The following is a 17,845-nucleotide window of genomic DNA, read 5'->3' as shown; positions in this document are numbered from 1 at the left end:
GACTTGGTTTCTCCTACCGTGGTTGTTAACTATTATATACGAGTTGGTCCCTAGGGGTGTTTGCTTGGGTAAACGTAGTTTGTCTTCACGTGACGTCAAAGTGAAAGAAAGGCTCATAAGGAGTAGGTAACTGTTCCATCAGGATGATACACGATCCCTAAGCAAACATTACAGAGTACTGGGATAAGATCTGACGACCCAAAAATCGCGGCTGCCATTGACACTTGATCGACTCGACGTTGCCTAGAAAGAACGACTAGGCTTAGAGCGGCCCGATTATACCTGACTCGAGTAAAATCTCCCGATCAAGCCCAACGTTATGATCATCGAAGTAGCAGGATATAATGGAATTCAGGTTGTTATAGGAGATATATCCTTACCTAGCAAGAGCTTGAGGGTTGAAGGTTGGGAAGAGGGCGAATCCTAGACATGTTAAAAGTTTCAACAGAATCTGAGCACGATCATTGACGGTTGATGCAGTCAACCAGCTCATCAGGTCTTCAGATTGCCTTGTTGTCATAATTCTATGAGCTAATTTAATGCTTCATTACTTTCCTGGATCCCCGACTGGGAGAGGTTGAGTCCTCGTAAAGCAAACAACTAATTATGGAGTATCAATTCACGTCCAATCAATTTTGCGAATGTATGTCCGGATTACCTCAATACAGTATTTGTACAGTGCACACACCCTGCTGATTGAGTGACCAGACAGACCCCAAGTTGCAGAACGCAACAGCATAGTTCTGTTCTCCTTCTGGAATAACCCCCCGAACAATACGCCTACCAATAGGCGTGAGCTACAGCGTCTATTACTCTGGAGTGCGGGTTCCATGCCACTTGCTTGCGCGTCGACTTCCCAGGCCCTGACGTCAGCAAATATACGTGTCTAGTAGGCCGCTGGTGGCGCACAAAGAAGCAGGTCTAATTATCTCCCAAAGGATGTCGGTGTCTTTGTATATCAGTAGCCATACGGAGTAGCATCACACGCATCTTAGGAATCAATTGGCCTGAACAAAACAAGCACGACATCACAGCTCATCTGCAAAGGATTGCCGAGTTCCTACATTTACACAACCTCTTGTCTATACAGCCCCAGTGCTTCTATCATAGGCATATCGTTGACGGCGAACAAGTAGGCATTCCCTTCCTCCAACGTATACCTGTGGGACACAGCACTCTACGCCGGCACACTGAACGTGTCTCTTGCCTTCCACCGCACTTGCTGTTTCACCCCGTCAAAGCCGACAATGGTAGAATAATACCCCTCTCCTTTGTAAACGTGGTAGACAAAGAAGACAGTCTCACGGATTGACCTTGTCGTCGTTCCCGCAGCTACCCGCTCCTCCCGAGCCCCAATGGTCTGGGACAGATAGGCTCCGTTCTCCAATCGATATTCGTACCGCGCGTACAGCTCTGCCGGATTGGCATCCAGCGCGGCTGCCGTCTGAGCCCAGGGAAACTTCTAGCTGCTGTTTTCAGCCAGGGTGCTGGGATACCTCGCTTCAGCGTAGTTGTCTGCAAATTTGACGGGCAAGAAACGGTACACCGGTAGGTCCAGCCCATCAAGCCACACCATTGGGCCCATCCCCTCGCTGCCGTGGTCGTGCCAGTGCCAGCTTGGCGTCAGGATCACCCCCTCCCCCTTCCATCATCAGCTTTTGGCCCTCGACGGCCGTGAAGCCGCGCGACCCCTCGACAATGAAACGCAGCGCGAAAGCGACGTGCCGGTGTGCGGGTGCCGTCTCGCCTGGCAAGATGAGCTGCAGCACGGCATAGATGGAGTCCGTAGTGTAGGGAGCGAGCACCGAGCGTTGGATTCACGAGCATTGCTACAGCACGGCAGGGTGTGCTGCAATCGGGACAACCACAGCAGTGGGAGCGCTGTGGCAGGCACTGCTGGAACTCTCGTATGAGCCTCAGAAGTGGTGATGATGATGGTTGATTATTCTCAAGTGCCGGAGGCACTGATAGAAGCTCTCTAAATACATCTTGAACCCTGGTCCGTCATCCCTGGGGGTGGGTCGGCCAAGTCTGGCCTCCGAGTGCCTGAATCCTGTAACAAGCATCAAGACTTGACGCCCGGCTTCCTCCGCCGTTATCAGTGTCCCCGAATCCATTAGCAGCGGACAAATGGATTCGTACGGCCATGAAGTAACCTGTGCTGTCGGGTTTACGCGTGGCGGAACCATCTTACTAAGTACGGTCCAGAGGGGAGAGACATTGTTAGACGCTAGCGCAGCATAATACTGCTCCTTCGTACTAGTCGTGTCCTTCGTGGCCATAGTGTTGCTCGCGAAAGTGTGTAGGTTTGCCTTAGTTGCTAGTGTGCTCGCGATAGAAGTCCGTTGTTGAGGTCAATGTCAGAGCGGAGATATCCGGCGTTGGTTAGCCAGATGACCCTGTCACCAACCTTGAGGTTGTACTTGTCTGTGCCAGGACCTAGGGTTACGACGACACCCGCTGCTTCCCGGCCCAAGACCTCAGGTTTCGGTGACGGATACAAGCCTGTGCGGAAGTAGGTATCGATGTAGTTGATGCCCGCAATTTCGTTCCTGACTAGCACTTGGCCTTCTTTCGGTTGAGGTACGGCATGGTCACTTCGATATTCCAGAACCTCCGGACCGCCCGTCTTCTCAACCAAGGCTGCTCTCTGCGTGGACGGGATCTCCATCGGGACGGTGTACTGCTTGGCGGTTGAAAAATGAATTCGGGCGAATGAGGAATGAAAGCGAAGCGGGAGCACTCTGGACTAGCAGTCACCGAACCAAACCCAAGGTCTCTTTGAAACTCTCGGAGTAGTACTTCGTACGTGGGGAGCCGGAGCTAAGTTGGCCAGGCCCGGGGCAAGCGGGCCTTGGCGGGACCGGGCCGGAGGAAGCCGGAGGAGGGTCCAGCAGGACCTTAGCGGGGTCCGGCTGTGTGATGGTCCGGGCCCCACTAGGGTTGCAGCCACCTACATCTTCCCGCAGGGTGGCCCCAGTCAGCCTTCACTTCCTTCTTCCACCAACACCATCGTAGCAGTTGCAGTATACGAAGATAGTTCGCTTTTCCGCATCCTACCGGCTGCCAAGCAGAAAAGAAGCGAGAAGCTCGCCCTTTGTGCAAGTCTTGGCACCGGAAAAGGACCCCTAGTTTACTGAGGAGGTGAGGATGTTCGCCGTCTTGGAGATTCCCAAGTTAGGCCTGGAGCATGGATTTGCCATTAGAGGAATCGGGAGAACGAGGCAGAGATGAAAAGCCTGGAGAGGGCAAGCAGGGCAGCTATGGCGTGGTTTAAGGAGTGGCTCTAAATGCTTCACACTAATTGTGGCCGCGTGAAGACTTTGTTTCTCAAACGCTACGTAGTAGTGTGCAGATGAATATACTCGTCCCATCTCGATCTTAACAGCGCATAACAATATGTGCATGTTAGTAGATGTCAGGTTTGGTAAACATATATAATTGCCTCTATATTATAAAGAGAAAGGGAAAAAAGAGAAATAGACAAAAATAGAAGTAAGCCTATAAGAATTGTAATATAATTATACACACGTATATACCCGGCTAACAAACTACATTCCTTGATGCTACCATCAGTTTACTCTCTCCTAGTTGCAATTTCCTTTTGGCAGTATGTAGTTTCGACCAACGGAGTGCTCAAGGAACTACCGGAAGACTTGCATCTTTGCGAATACCCTACCAAAACACACGAAACTACCATCACTGGAAAGCTCTCGAAAAACGCTATCCAACGCTACCACTTTCAACCGCACGCGAGCCGTTGCGGGTGTATAACAGGCATCGCAGGCGTAGGAACCGGACCCGACCGCAACCCGACCGCAACCCGACCGTACCTCGTACGACTGTCAAAATTTTCACTATACGGACCACCTAGCGCCCCTAAACATAACGTCGATTTAAAGCCTACCGCTAAGCCACTAAGTGGGGAGGCCTATGGCTTCGAGCTGATTAAAGGGGGGCCTACTATAGGCCTGCCCTACCCTGGATATTAAGGAGCTAAGGGGTCTTATTATATAACTAGTCGACCTTATACTAAGCCCTAAATAGGGTAAGGTATAGGACCTTGCTAATAGGCTCTTATAGGGCCTTATAATTACTATTATAGGCCTGGTTCTAAACGTATAGAAACTTGTAGCTAAGGAAGTTAAAAAGGGGCTTAAAGAGGCCCTTAAGGCTATACCCTATCTTACCTAGGTATAGGTAGCTATAGGGCTATAATAGGGGGTAATAGGCTCCTAAGGAGGCTTACCATTAGCTAAGGTAGTGCTACTATAGGCCTTATAGGAGGTTATAATATGGAACACGAGCTTATAGGAGGACCTTAAAGCCTAAACCCTGGCCGAGATAATCTAAGTAGTTAATAGAGCATCTAGCCGCTAGGGAGCTATTATAGCTAGGAAGCTCCTAAGCGGGGATATAGTAATAGTCTTTAAGGATAAGGCTACTAAGGATTGGTATTTAGCTAATAAGTAATAGGTGGCTATAGCCTTTGGAGAGGAGGCTAGGGAGGTTAATAAGGCCTATATAGTCTTAGCCAAAAGAGTCTAGAAAGAGGAGCTATAGGGGGTTAATAAATAGGACTTTAAGGGGGCTATAGGCTTATACTTAATCAAAATGATCAAGTTCTAGCTGCCAAAGAGCCTATAAAGAAAGTAGGCTATAGTACTCCTAGGCTTATAAGACCTCGAAGAGGCCCGGAAGGCCTATAATAAGGGTATAGTCTAGGATACCTATATATTAGACTATAAACCCTACTAGGATACTCTAGAGCTAAGGTAGTATTATAGGTATTAGAGCTTTGGCTATACCTAACGGTACTATTAGTAGCTGACCTATTATAGCTATTATAGTATAAAGGCCTATAGAGAGGGAGGGAAGACTAAGGAGGCCTAGTGCCCTACCTACTCTAACTAACTCCCTTATAGGTATATAGCCTATAGTAGCCCCTATATAGCCTAGTATAGGGGCTGCCTAAAGAAAGTCAAAGCCTAGGAGAGGACTAGGGAGGCCTACTAGTATAGACCCTAGACCTTCTAACTATTAGAGCAACTATACTAGAAGGTAACCTTTAAGTTTAACAGCTAGTCGGAAGACGACGACCACTACTAAACCGGGGCCAAACGCCCCTATAGAAGGCCTACTCTAGCCTAGTAGGTAGCTAGAAGCGCCCTATCCGATGCCCGACAGACCTATATCTCCTCTCTATAGCCTAGAGCCCCCTCCCTCTCGTAACTAGTTAAGGGGGCGATAGCTATAGAGCCTACTACTACCGTACCCCTGTCTTCCGCTCTAGTTATCTTAAATATAAATTAAGATCCTCTAGTAAAATACCTAGGGTAATAAATAGGCCTTTAAGGTCTTATTAGAAGAGGTTAAATATAACCTACTAGCTATCTAGGAACTATAGATTAACTAGTTTATAGGGTTAATATACTACCCCTAGGCCTTAAAATACTATCTAGTTTATAAGCCTAAGGGCAAAGTAATTATTCTAGTAGCTAAATGGTTCCTAGTTAGCTAGTAGGACTATTCGGTAGAGGAGAACTAGTATAAGGTAACCTTTCTAACTATAGGAGAGAGGGGGTTCGAGCTCTGGTTAGTCTATAATAATAAGGGGGAGTAGGCCCTCTTATAAGGCCTACTAGCCCTATCTTGGCTAACCTACCCCCTAGTCTTTATAGGTGACTTTAACCTCTACTACCTAGTCTAGGACCTATTTAATAGGCTTAGCCTAGGGGCTACGACCTCCTTAGCCTTATAGACTAGTAGGACCTTAACCTATATACGCTATATAGCTAGGTTACTAGGGCCTCCTAAGGGGACTAACGTAGCTAGCCTTCTATAATAGACCTGTTCTAGGCCTTAGCCAGGCTAGAAGCGACCTATAGGGATATTATAGAACGTAGGAAATTCGACTACTACCTATAGAGCCTAAATATCTCCCTCTAGGGGACTAATAGGCTTATACTAGCTAATAAAGGGTAGGACTAGAAGAGCCTAGACAAGGAGGTTATATAGGCCAAGGTAGCCTACCTCCTACTCTAGCTTGGTAGGTAGGCATCGGCCCTAGCTAGGCCTATCTTCTAGGGCCTAGAGGAGCTCCTATAGGCCTTTGACAGGCTTATAAAGGCCTTCGAGGAGATAGCTATAGTCTCGGCTCTGGCAAAGAAGGCTAGTATAGGTAGTAAACGAGCTCGATAGTAGACGAAGGAGGTTTAGGAGGCCCGGAAGAGGGCTAAGGAGGTAGAGAGGGCCTATAGGGGTACCCTAAACCCCTATATATAAGAGGTACTTCAGTAGGCCCTACGGGACCAGGCTAAGACTATCACGGCCGCGAAGACTAAGAGCTAGAGGGCTACGTTATAAGAGGTAACTAACTAGTTAGACCTGCTATAAAGGCTAGAATAGTAGGTAAGGCTATAAAGCTACCTACTAGTTGACCCTCTAAAGCTCCTAGCCTTTAAAGGAAGGCTTATAACCTATTAATAGAAGGCTAGGGCTCTAGCTAACAAGTTCTTTCTAAACCTAGAAGCAGACCTATCAGATATTAATGACCTAGATCTAAATGACTACTAGGAGCTAAAGTTTAAAATGAGCTAGGAGGTTATAATAGGCGATATTAGGGTAATACTAGGTAGAGTAGCCCTATAGCAGGCCCTAGGGGAGGACCTCCTCCCTATAGGCCTACTAAAGGCCTATAGATAGCCGCTCTACTAGATACTAGCTATATTAGCCTCGGAGAGCTTATAGCTTAGCTATTTCCTAGCCTAGTTTAAAAGGGCTAAGATAGTAGTCCTTTATAAGCCTAGTAAACCCCTATAGGCCTACTTTACCCTAGGTAGCTATAGGCCTATAGCGCTCCTACTAATGGTAGGTAAGGTACTAGAGGCTATAGTTGCCTGGAAGGTAATGGCTGTTGTAGAGGCCTATAGGCTTCTCCTAGCCGAGTAGATAGGTAACCAGGAATATAGGTCTACCGAACTAGCTATTCGGCTTGTTATAGCCTAGATTTAGGAGGCTTAGAGGTATAAGGTAGCTACCTCCCTCTTATAGCTCGATATCTTAGGGGCTTTTAATACTATTAATTATACCTAACTACTAGCTACTCTACGGAGCTAGGGCTTCCCGAAGTGGTTAATAGTCTAGGTCAAGGAGTGGCTATAGGATAGGGTAGCTATCCTTTACTTTGATAGCTAGGAAATGGAGGATATAGTAGTAAGGGCTAGGGTCCCCTAGGGGTTACCCCTCTCCCCTATACTATTTATCCTCTATATAGCCTCCCTCTATTAGGCCATTTGCTAGGCTAGCCCTATAGTTAGTTTGGTAGGCTTTGCCAATAATACTAACCTTCTAGCCTTTAGGAGGGCCAAGGAGGCCTATAACGATTAGCTATAGAGGGCTTAGAAGGCCTACCTATAGTAGGTAAGGACCTAGGATATAGCCTTTGCCCTAGAAAAGTGTAAACTCATCTACTTTAATAGGGGCCGGAAATAGTAATCGTAGCTACTAGAGCTCCTATAGCCTAGAAGGGGTATTACTACTATAGCCCCTTTAAAGTTAGCTAGATTCCTAGGGGTCTGGCTAGACTAAAGGCTATAATAGGGCCCTTATTATACAAAGGTAGCTAAGAAGCTAAAAACCTAGGAGTTTGCCCTAACTAGGCTTACTATAAAGACCTAGGGCCTTGGCCTACTATAGGCCTACAAGGTCTATACCAAGTATATCTATAGTGCCCTAGCTTATAGGGCCTCGAGCTTCTACAAGCCTACCAAGCTAGGGGATAAGCTAGAAGGCCCTACTAGGGAACTATCGAAGGCCTAATATAAGGCCCTTCGAGTAGTTACTAGGGCCTATAAGGCTACCCCTATCCGATGCCTCGAGACAGAAGCCTAGGTACTACCCCTCGACCTCTATCTTAATAAGAGGCTAGCTAACTTCGAAACTAAACTCGACTAGCCGCTCTTATAGACCGGGGCAGGTCTAGGGGCCTCCTAGGTCTCTATAAGGGCTCTTATCTAATAAGCCTATAATAGGCTTAGCTAGAGGTTCTGGAAGAGAAGGGCTAGGGCAAGGGGCTAGGAGCCGAAGCCTATAGCCCTAGAGGTAGCTAGGTCGACGGTCCGGTAGTAGGTTTAAGAGGGCTATAGAGGGGGTTAACCCCCCCTATAGACCCTATAAAGAAGGCTATAGGCTATAGAACTAGCTATAGTAGCTAGCTAGAGCAACCGTTAGAGGGCTAACCAAGCTAGTAGGAAGATATAATGTATATCTAACAAGGACCCCCTATATCTAGTTTTTATAAGGGAGGGCCTATAAAGGTACTAGGGCCTAACGAAGGCCTAGAGCTCCCTACTAGTATAGGCCTATATAGGGGCTATTAGCCTCTATAACTTCCTTTTTAGGGTTTAAGTCCTAGGGGTTAGTACCCCTTACTATACCTATAGCTAGGGGAGGGAGACTATAGAGTACCTAGTTATATAGTGCCTAAACCTACCAAGAAGCCGAACGTAAGAACCCTAGGAAATATAGTCATAAAGGGACCTAGACCTCGTCTTATAGGGTATAGGGACCTGTAACCATTGTCTAGTAAGGAGGGTTCTATAGTGGCTAATAGACCTAGGGAGGCTCCCAGAATACCGCCTTATAAGGAGGCTAGACTAGGAGGGAAGGCCTCATTAAGGCTATTCTAGCTACTTCTCCTTTTCTTTGTAGTGTATTAGTATTCCGGATCAGGCGTTAAAGGAGGGATAGAGGTTTTTACCTGGCCTATTAGGTATGGTTTCCTTTGTATATTACTAGAGAGGCTCCGGCATGCTTATTAGTATAGCGGTGTAGGACTAATAATAATAATAATAACGGAGTGCTCAGTGCTCGAGCGCACCGGACGGCTTGTGGTGGCACTTCCGCAATATCTCCGCAGCGGAGACCATTCCGCCGCCCCAGCCGCAGTGCTTGGCATTCACCAGGTGCTTCCTCCAATGGATTCGGGTTCCGGATGGCATCGGCTAACAGGAGATAATGATGGAGAACAAGACACAATGCAGCTGTCGGTCAAACCAGCTGAGATAACGTCGGCTGGCAACGGCATCAGCTAGTAGTCTCTTGCCCATCACAACTGACCTATCATGTTGGGTACCTGAATCGGACACAAGCCAGGGCATTATCGGGTGACCCTGAATTATCCATACCTACTACGCCCTTCAGCTAGCTATCGGAAGCTAGCTGCCCCGAGCTCCAAATAATTCGTGCCGGACCAAGACTCCGTGTAGAATACCAGAAACGTGGCTATACCTGCAAATTCAACTGCTTCTACTTCCCTCTTCAAGTGCCTGTTGCCAACCCTTCACCTCTCCAAGACCCCACCCTCCCTTTAGTGTTGGCTTACCCAAGTCGGCACGATATGCAAAACGGAACTACATCTTCGTGAGTCAACGCCCTAACTCTGCTTCGCATTGCAGCCACCTGGCACTAATCATATATAATTATTGTTATTCTACTTAGATGGGATGCGGACCTTCTCCGCTCCCGGTTTGTGCGCGCCCTTTCGGACATGTACAGGAACGAAGTGCCGCTGTACGGTCAGCTGGTGGATATTGTCCAGGGCGTCGATCGTTCGGTTCTTGCCTCTCGAGGGCAGAGCTTAGATGACCTCCCAAAGCGTCACCAGCTTGAGCGCCACGGTGCCATCCGGCTGGGGACCCAGCACGAGATGCGTATGATTAGCCGATTATTTGGCATCATGGGCATGCATCCTGTGGGATACTACGACTTGAAGATCGTTGGGTATGGTTGAACTCCCTTGTTCACCTCAGGTGAACGGACAGAGACCATCGGGACGGTGCTGGGCTAAAATAACAACATCAGGTTCCCCCTTCATGGTACTGCGTTCAGGCCCACGAGCGAGGAATCGCTGCGCAGGAACCGCTTCCGCGTTTTTACTACTGTTCTACGACCTGACCTGATCTCATCACCTTCAGTGAGGAAAAAGGCAACGGAGATTTTGTCCCGGCGGACTCTCTTTTCCCCGCGGCTGTGCGAGCTGATGGACGCGGCCGAAAAGGATCGATCGATTTTGACGGCCAGCGATGCTGACGAGCTGATCGCGGAAGCCCTCAAAATCTTCAAGTGGCATTCCCGCTCCACCGTGCCCTACGAGACCTACCTTAGCCTCAAGCAGGAACATCCCATGGTTGCCGACATTGTCTGCTTTCCCAGCGCGCACATCAACCATCTGACCCCTCGTACACTAGACATCGACGCCGTCCAGGCCGAGATGATTGCGCAGGGGTTGCCGGCTAAAGAAACTATCGAGGGCCCTCCGGCCGGGCGAAAGTGCGAGATCCTGCTTCGGCAAACAAGCTTCAAGGCCCTCGAAGAGCGCGTCACGTTTTCCGATGAACAGGGCAGTCCCGCCGGCGGAAAGAACGGCACGCACACAGCGCGGTTCGGCGAGGTAGAGCAGCGCGGTGCAGCTGTCACCAGAAAGGGCCGTGAGCTGTATGATCGGCTGCTCACTTCCGCTATTACCCTTGCGGAGCGCGAAGGGCGCGTGTTGAGCGAGGTCCTCGCCGAAGCTTTCCGAGAATACCCGGACGACTGGGACGAGTTGAGGAAGCAGAATTTGGTCTATTTCCGGTACCGCGTCCCGCAGGGCGTGACGCAGAAGAGTCTGGATGCCATTGGTGTTGCGAAGGAGTCGTCGGTACATATGGAGCAACTTCTCCAGGCAGGGTTGGTGGAGTGTGAGGCCATTACCTACGAAGATTTCCTACCCTTTTCGGCTGCCGGCATTTTCACATCGAATCTGAAGGAAGAGCCCGGTTCAGAGGGCAACGGAACTACTCGGAGGAAACTTCAAGAGGTAGAAAACAGCGGTCGCGACGAACTGCAGAGGCTGCTGGGTAGCGAGATCCCGAGCGAGATTGATCTGTACGAGGAGCTGCAGAGTGCCAGTGTTAGAGAGTGCGCGACCTTGCTGGGATTGAAAGAGGTGTTGCTGGCCTGATCATAAGCAGGGCGGGTATTGCACGGGTTTCATGAGGATAGGTACTTGAACTGGTGCCATTTTGTGTCAGTTCTGTTCGCAGTATTTTTAGTAGGGGTGTGTATATACATACAAAACATAATTAATACAGAATCATTATCGTTACCAGACCTGTGTAAGGAGAGCGGGAAAGATAGGTTACCTTCTCCATAGGCACCCTCTTATCTGGATAAGGACCTCAACCTTGCTGAGTAACAAGGTGGCGATTGGGAGGGAGAAATTGTGGATTGGTTTTAGGATGCTTGAGCGCATCTGCTCGTTGAATAGAAACCCTTAGAGCCCCTAGGTTGATTATTCCAGGGTAGGATCTAGAAACCTCTTCTTTAAGGCCTTCCGATATCCTATGTCTACTGCTGAATCTGGAAGTAAGCATGAGTGATATAAGATGAGTAAGACATGTTCCCACTAAGGAAAGGGGAGGGGGATGCCTCTATTGTCTTTGTTTTTTGATTCCCTGACATGATTGAGTTCTATATATATACGTGCACACACCTAATGATTCGGATCGTCGTGAACAGCAAGTATCCCCCCCCCCCCCCACCGGGCCCCCCTTACGCAGAACATACACATCAAGGGACACTTGATGTGGTTCAAGTCTGCGGGTCTCTTTTTATAATTCCGACCTCATCGTCCTCTCGGGACGACGCCTCGTCAAACTCAACGGTGGTCTGATACGACCTTTGGACATGTATGCCGCCTCCCGTCTGGTTGTGCATAGCATCCAAGGGAATTGACTCGGCCACCATGACGGTACGCGATTCCGAGTTAGGCCCATATCCGCCACCGTGGCTGCGGTGAGTTGCCAAGCCTTGAGGAGTCCTAGCTGTCCCATAGCGACTGCCCTTGGTACGCGAGGAGCCATGATACTTCTTGAGATTGCGCGATAGTAGTGCCTTGAGCGGTGGCAGGGATCCGACGATGACGGCGGTGGCGGTCTCGACAGCTCCCCAAATCGCGAGGCCGATGAGGTCGACCGCGTCTGTACTGTTGGGTTTAATGACCTGGGTCATGCGAACAATGGCAACTGTGATGATGATTGCGCCGAGGCTGAAAGCAATGCCTAGACCGATCTTGCGCCTCTTATCGAGCTTCAGAGAGGGCAAGATGGATATGGGCAGTGCCATGATCATGAGGTCGGTCGCGACGTCAACTGTGGTCGAGTAAATGACGTTGAAGCTCTGATTCCAAACTTCGCGGGGCGAGTTGCATTTGCCTGCAGTAGCAAACGGGGGTTACATGTTAGCAGACGGCCGTGTTCGAGAACCAAGCGAGTCTGACGAGCATACCGGCTTTGAAATAATCACTCGGGGGATTGCAAGTCAGCGCACTCGACAGCCAGCAGCCAATGTAGGCGAGGGCAGCGATGACGGCAACGCAGTACCACAGGCGACGAATGACGGGAAAAGGCTTGACGAGGCGGAAGAAGACTGTCATGAAGCTCGCTTTGACGGACCACAAGGTGGTCCAGAAGAGCTTGATGATGGGGAATTGCCAACGTGTGAGCTGTTCTGTCTTGTGGGCCGTGCTCTGATCGGGGACGATGCGGCCCGCGCGGAGATACGTTAGATACCAGAGAGACGGCATCTGAAGTGTCTGCAGAATCGCCATGGTAAGGAGGGTCATCCAAGCAAACATGATCCAGTAATCGTCCGCCAGGAAGAAGTGGTTGCCTCGAAAGCGGACGATCAGGCGCAGGGCGGCGAAGAGAGTGGCAATCGAGAAGCAGACCCAAACGACCGCGACAAGGCCGCTCTCGGAGACGGACCGCGCGGCCCCAGAAAGAGGCGCATCCGGATGGGGGGTGAAGGCGGCCGGAGGGGTGGCTGCTGTTGCCGCTGCTCTTGCCGTTATTGACATGACTGCGATTATCCGATGTCAACAAGAGGGCCGAAGGGTGTACATACCAAAAGGGTCCGAGTGCAGCAGCACAGCAGCAAGAGCAAGAGAAACTTCGAAACCCGACGTGAACCGGACACGGGGCCGGGACGTTGCGGTCCTATTTTACATGGCAAACCTGCTTGTATCACTGATGCATGCGGCACTTCAGGAACAGGCCGGCAAGTCCTAGCTTTACTGCAATATAATAATTAATACGCCGACGAATGCAAGCCACCATGTGTCAGCAGCGAGCCTGGGTTGCGGAGAAGGTGTCATTGCATGAGCATGTGGAAGGTTGAAAGCCGAGGAAGGAGGTAATGCTTCATCCGAGACCGACAGCAGAGACAGATTCCCATGAGAGAATGGGGTTTCGATATTGTACACAACCCCCCTTGCAGAGAGCCAAGGACCTGCACGAAACTCGGTCGGACGCCCTTTCATAGACGACAGGGTTAAGACTTACCCGACTTGGCTTGGTTCGACGCGGAAGAATGCAAGAATGTCCCTGCGCTATTAACTAGCATACAGTGGCGCACACTAGTACTATGTAAAGTGTTCTTTGGGAGAATCGTGCTTGAGGGGGCCAAGATTGAAGAGTCGCAATTCATCCGAGAGCGCGACGCCCGAGCGGCACAGCAGCGGAACGGACCAACGACGGAGGAGCTGCAGGGGTCAAGCCGGGGCACGCTAATGCAGGTGTATCCTCCCGCGTGCATCGTTGACGTTACACGTAGTCCTCTTGGCTGTGTTCCTGCATCAACAAGAAATTCCTTCTAGGATTCCATGCGGTGGAATTCCCAAGAACGACCTTGACCCCCGAGCTGGATAGTAGGACCCAAGTTCCGAATTTAGCCAGCTCACCAACAACTCTCCCAAGTGCTGGGATTTTCCCCCCCAACTTGATCAAGTCCAATGATTGTCCCGTAGGCATGAGGAGGCCGGGTGATCTTCGATCAATGATAGAGATTCTAGCGTGATCTGTAGTGCTTGTAAGATATTTGTGTCTGGGCTTGTCTGCAACACCCCATGACAAGCTTGTGCCAAAGATACGAAGCTCGGTTGAGAAAGCACAAGATACCCATGTCTAGTGTACGGAATCAAGGCTTGTATATATTCATTGGTCTTGGAATGCAACGTGACCCAATATATATTATTCCGTTGTCGAGGCATCATGCTGGATGCCTCTATTGAAAGGATAAGTTGTCTCGAGTACGTGCCTCAAGATAAAAAAACAATAAAGACTTTGTACAGATCAGTATGATCTGTAAAAGCTAAGGGATCGAAGTATATAGAAAGGGTAAGGCGGTTCTGGGGAGGAGGTAGCTACGATTTCGTTTCAATCCTCATGTTAATTACTCTAGGTGGCCCGGGCAAGAACCATAAACGGTTAGACACCGTGCACGCAAAAATAACACAGTAAGCTCTGTTGGGAACTTCTCGGAGTTGTCGGAGACACCTGTGCATTAAGAGTTCAGGGTTATTACACTACACTTACAATCGTTAGCGGATGGAGTAATGGGCCAATTTGCCCTGGTTTCCCCTTCCCCCGCATCTGCCTCCCTGGCCGTCTGGTTTAGGTTAAATGAACGACATGTCTCTCTGTCATTGACTTTTCTAGTCTGTGCCGCTATCCCACCTTCCGCCCCGGGCAGTCCAAGATAAATCCGTACCGGAAAAATGCGTCTGCATATAGCACTGTCGCTCTCTTACACTCTTGGGCATGCTGTGGGGGCTGAGCCGCAACACGCCAAACGTACTCCCAAATGTAGATGTGTAAGTCGGCCTGCGGCAAGAGGAAGGAAGCCAAGACTGACCGTTTTCGAATACCATAGACGCCGGGCGAGGCCTGCTGGCCCGACAACAGCGTTTGGGAGGCCTTTGACAAAACGTTGGGCAAGGGCAAGCTGATCAAGACCTCTCCCATTGCTCAGTCCTGCTATGATGGCCCTCAGAAGGACCTGGATCGGTGCGCCTACGTGAACAAGATGTGGACCGACCAGGACTTCCAGACCAGTGATCCCATCGGCAGAAACTATCCCTACAACATCACATGCGCGCCCGTCGATTACGCTGCGGGGGAAACCCCCACGTCGTGCATCCTCGGCTCTCTGCCCTACTATGCCGTCAATGCGTCCACTAGGGAGGACATTACTCTAACTCTTAACTTTGCCAAGCAACACAACATCCGTCTTGTCACCTCGAGCACCGGCCACGACCTCCTCGGCCGCTCTGACGGTTATGGCGGTCTCGAGCTCTGGCTGCACTCCTTCAGAAACGGCGTCCGCTTCCAGAAGAAGTATACGTCGGCCAACAAGTGCACCAAGTCCGGATGGACGGGCAGCGCCATATACATCGACGGAGCCTACCAGTGGAGAGACGTGTATACGGTTGCTCAGGCAAACAATGTCATTGCTGTCGGCGGCGGTTCCCCCTCTCCTGGCGCTATTGGCGGCTGGCCCTCCGGGGGCGGCCACGGCCCGGCTACCCACAATTTCGGCCTTGGAGCCGACCAGGTCCTCGAGGCCCAGATCATGCTGGCTGATGGAAGGATCGTCACTGCCAACCATTGCGAGAACTCCGACCTTTTTCGGGCCATCCGCGGCGGCGGCCCCGGCTACGGCATCGTCCTGAGCGAACACATCAAGGTCCACCCCAACGTCAAGGCCGTCACAGCCCACCGGCTTGCCATCGCGCCGCGGAACGAGACTGCCGAAAACAAGGACCTGCTCGATGCTATCGCCGTCCTGCACCAGCAGCTCCCGGCCCTCAGCAACAATGGCGTCGCTGGTTACGGATTCTGGTTCCGCAGCTTTCCCGGCCCCTTCGTCGGCGACGCCTACTCCGGCTATACCCATGGCTTCTGGACCATTGGCAAGCGGCAGGCCGAGGCCGAGAAAGCTGTGGCGCCACTCATGAATGCGCTCAAGAAGTTCGAGGACAAGCTTGTCATCATGTCGACCTTTGCCGAGTACCAGGACTACTGGTCCTTTTACTGGGCCGAGTCGGGCCTGCACGACCCGGTCGGGTCTACGTCTATCATCACTTCGCGACTGATCAACCCGGAGGCGTTGACCGACTACAACAAGGTCCGGGAGGCAATTGAGGTAGTGGCGGGCAAGCCGGAGGAGGTGTCATCCAACGTGGTCCTGCTAGTATCGGGCGGCCAGGTGTTCAAAGATAAGGCCGACACGTCGTCAGGGCTGCACCCAGCCTGGCGCGTCTCGCCATTCGTCATGATTAGTGGACAGGGCATCCCCAAGGTGGCCTCGCGCGAGATTCGCGATTATGTGCAGCACCAGGTTACGCACGTCAAGGGAGCCGCCTTGAAGAAGCTGGCTCCGAACACTGGCGGCTACATGAATGAGGGCGACGGTAGCGATCCGGAGTACATTGACGCCTTTTACGGCAAAAACTACGCCCAACACCTTGCAGCTAAGCGCAAGTACGATCCGGACAACATCTTCTTCTGCCGCACCTGCGTAGGCGCTGAAGACTTCATCGAACGTCCTGATGGACCTCTGTGCCGCAAGTAGAGAAGGGCTATTTTTTAACATTTATCGTTAAAAAGGCTTTGCTTTATAGACATACAAATGTATAGTACATAGTATATAATAGCTACAGTTATTTTTTAACGAGTAATGTTTGTTACAGTACGCTGGTGACAGCTTTTCAATATCTATAGGATGCTCCTACAAGTTTGGAGAATCTGGGCTCTCGGAGGGTGCCGGCGGTTTTCTTGGCCAATTGCAACACACTCGCTTCGTTGCCTAGCAAATAAGACAAGACGGGTCCTTTAGTGTCTCCAGTCGGTAACGTAGCTCTCGAAACCAAATGGTAATTAACTCTTGCTAATAGGATTCAGGAATGAGATTAATCGCCCGGCACGACTATAATCATGACCACCGCTACCATTACGACATTCTATCCACTTCCGCGCCTCCCATTCGAGATCCGCGCTCGCATCTGGGAGCTGAGGGTCGAGCCCCGTATCGTCGAGGTAGTCTACTATTACCCGAGCCCCGCCAAAATGACCGACCCAGACGCGTGGGCGAAGGGGTCGATGAAGAGTCTGCCGCCGGTGCGCCACCTGCGCTCGTCTACCCCAGTTCCGGCCCAGCTGCAAACTTGCCGTGAGGCCCGTGAGCACCTGCGCAGGCACCCCTTTAGTGGATACCAGAAAGCTTTTTCCGAGATGATGACGAAGCCCTACGACGGGTTCAACCCTGTGCCCGAGGATGACCTATAGGGTGGGCGGGACAGCCACATCTGGCTTAACTTCGACATCGACATGATCTCAATCGGGAAGACGGAACTACGTGACTTTCCGGCTGTGGACTATCAGGTCCGCCGGCTGCGGCTTAAGCGGTCTTTCTTCACCAAGTGGTTTTCCCGCACCGAGTCGTAGCTGATTGGCGACCTGTTTAGTAACCTTACCGAGATTTACTTGGTCTATATAGGGGTTTATAAGGTCGGCCTACAAGGTGACCCACGACATCTACTTTCCTTATAGGCCTAAGAATGTAAATGTTATAGATCTAGAAGAGATAGGTAGTAAGATTATAAGTAGTGTTAATATAAATGTTATAATAGATAGGAAGTTTAAGGAGTTTGACAAGCTAGAAGAAGAGGGTTAAGTGCTATAACATGGTAGCTACAAATTAATATAGCTTAGAAAGGCTATAAAGAGGTATAGTATTATAGTAGTATTCGTACTATAGGTAGCACTCCTAGATTAACTATTATAGTCTATAGAAGTAAGTAATAAAAAGCATTAATTGTTCTAAGTGCTAAAGGTACTTAAAGAAGGTATCTAAATATATATTAACCCTATTATTATTATTATTATTATTATTATTATTATTATTATTATTATTATTATTATTATTATTATTATTATTATTATTATTATTATTATTATTATTA

General features: G+C 50.0%; 6 protein-coding genes across 6 annotated transcripts; 3 read left to right on the top strand and 3 right to left on the bottom strand.

Moving 5' to 3' along the window:
- Positions 1–1,066: 1,066 nt before the first annotated feature.
- Positions 1,067–2,282, bottom strand: P884DRAFT_278570 (RmlC-like cupin domain-containing protein; the record flags this gene model as incomplete). The annotated part of the gene is made up of 6 exons (XM_069443199.1): positions 1,067–1,147; positions 1,190–1,218; positions 1,306–1,462; positions 1,529–1,636; positions 1,671–1,760; positions 2,073–2,282. The coding sequence occupies 6 exons, from the start codon at positions 2,280–2,282 to the stop codon at positions 1,067–1,069; spliced, it is 675 nt and encodes a 224-aa protein (XP_069296292.1).
- A 38-nt stretch (positions 2,283–2,320) lies between these two features.
- On the bottom strand, positions 2,321–2,671 carry P884DRAFT_203676 (chaperonin 10-like protein; the record flags this gene model as incomplete). Its single annotated transcript, XM_069438514.1, has 1 exon — positions 2,321–2,671. The coding sequence occupies one exon, from the start codon at positions 2,669–2,671 to the stop codon at positions 2,321–2,323; it is 351 nt and encodes a 116-aa protein (XP_069296291.1).
- Positions 2,672–9,358: 6,687 nt separating this feature from the next.
- P884DRAFT_226191 (uncharacterized protein) lies at positions 9,359–11,102 on the top strand. The gene is made up of 3 exons (XM_069439645.1): positions 9,359–9,423; positions 9,502–9,783; positions 9,865–11,102. The coding sequence occupies exons 1-3, from the start codon at positions 9,401–9,403 to the stop codon at positions 11,003–11,005; spliced, it is 1,446 nt and encodes a 481-aa protein (XP_069296290.1). The 5' UTR covers positions 9,359–9,400; the 3' UTR covers positions 11,006–11,102.
- Positions 11,103–11,634: 532 nt separating this feature from the next.
- On the bottom strand, positions 11,635–12,901 carry P884DRAFT_204031 (uncharacterized protein; the record flags this gene model as incomplete). The annotated part of the gene is made up of 2 exons (XM_069438544.1): positions 11,635–12,257; positions 12,331–12,901. The coding sequence occupies 2 exons, from the start codon at positions 12,899–12,901 to the stop codon at positions 11,635–11,637; spliced, it is 1,194 nt and encodes a 397-aa protein (XP_069296289.1).
- Positions 12,902–14,599: 1,698 nt separating this feature from the next.
- On the top strand, positions 14,600–16,455 carry P884DRAFT_203906 (alcohol oxidase; the record flags this gene model as incomplete). The annotated part of the gene is made up of 2 exons (XM_069438531.1): positions 14,600–14,695; positions 14,755–16,455. The coding sequence occupies 2 exons, from the start codon at positions 14,600–14,602 to the stop codon at positions 16,453–16,455; spliced, it is 1,797 nt and encodes a 598-aa protein (XP_069296288.1).
- A 362-nt stretch (positions 16,456–16,817) lies between these two features.
- Positions 16,818–17,327, top strand: P884DRAFT_270731 (uncharacterized protein; the record flags this gene model as incomplete). Its single annotated transcript, XM_069442375.1, has 2 exons — positions 16,818–17,137; positions 17,183–17,327. The coding sequence occupies 2 exons, from the start codon at positions 16,818–16,820 to the stop codon at positions 17,325–17,327; spliced, it is 465 nt and encodes a 154-aa protein (XP_069296287.1).
- Between the last annotated feature and the right edge of the window lie 518 nt (positions 17,328–17,845).

The sequence above is a fragment of the Thermothelomyces heterothallicus genome (genome assembly GCF_042370625.1).
Source record: "Thermothelomyces heterothallicus CBS 202.75 unplaced genomic scaffold P884_scaffold_16, whole genome shotgun sequence".
In the NCBI taxonomy this organism is placed as follows: Eukaryota; Fungi; Ascomycota; class Sordariomycetes; order Sordariales; family Chaetomiaceae; genus Thermothelomyces; species Thermothelomyces heterothallicus.
Note: the sequence above shows the minus strand (reverse complement) of the source record. Positions and strands in the feature narration are given on the sequence as shown.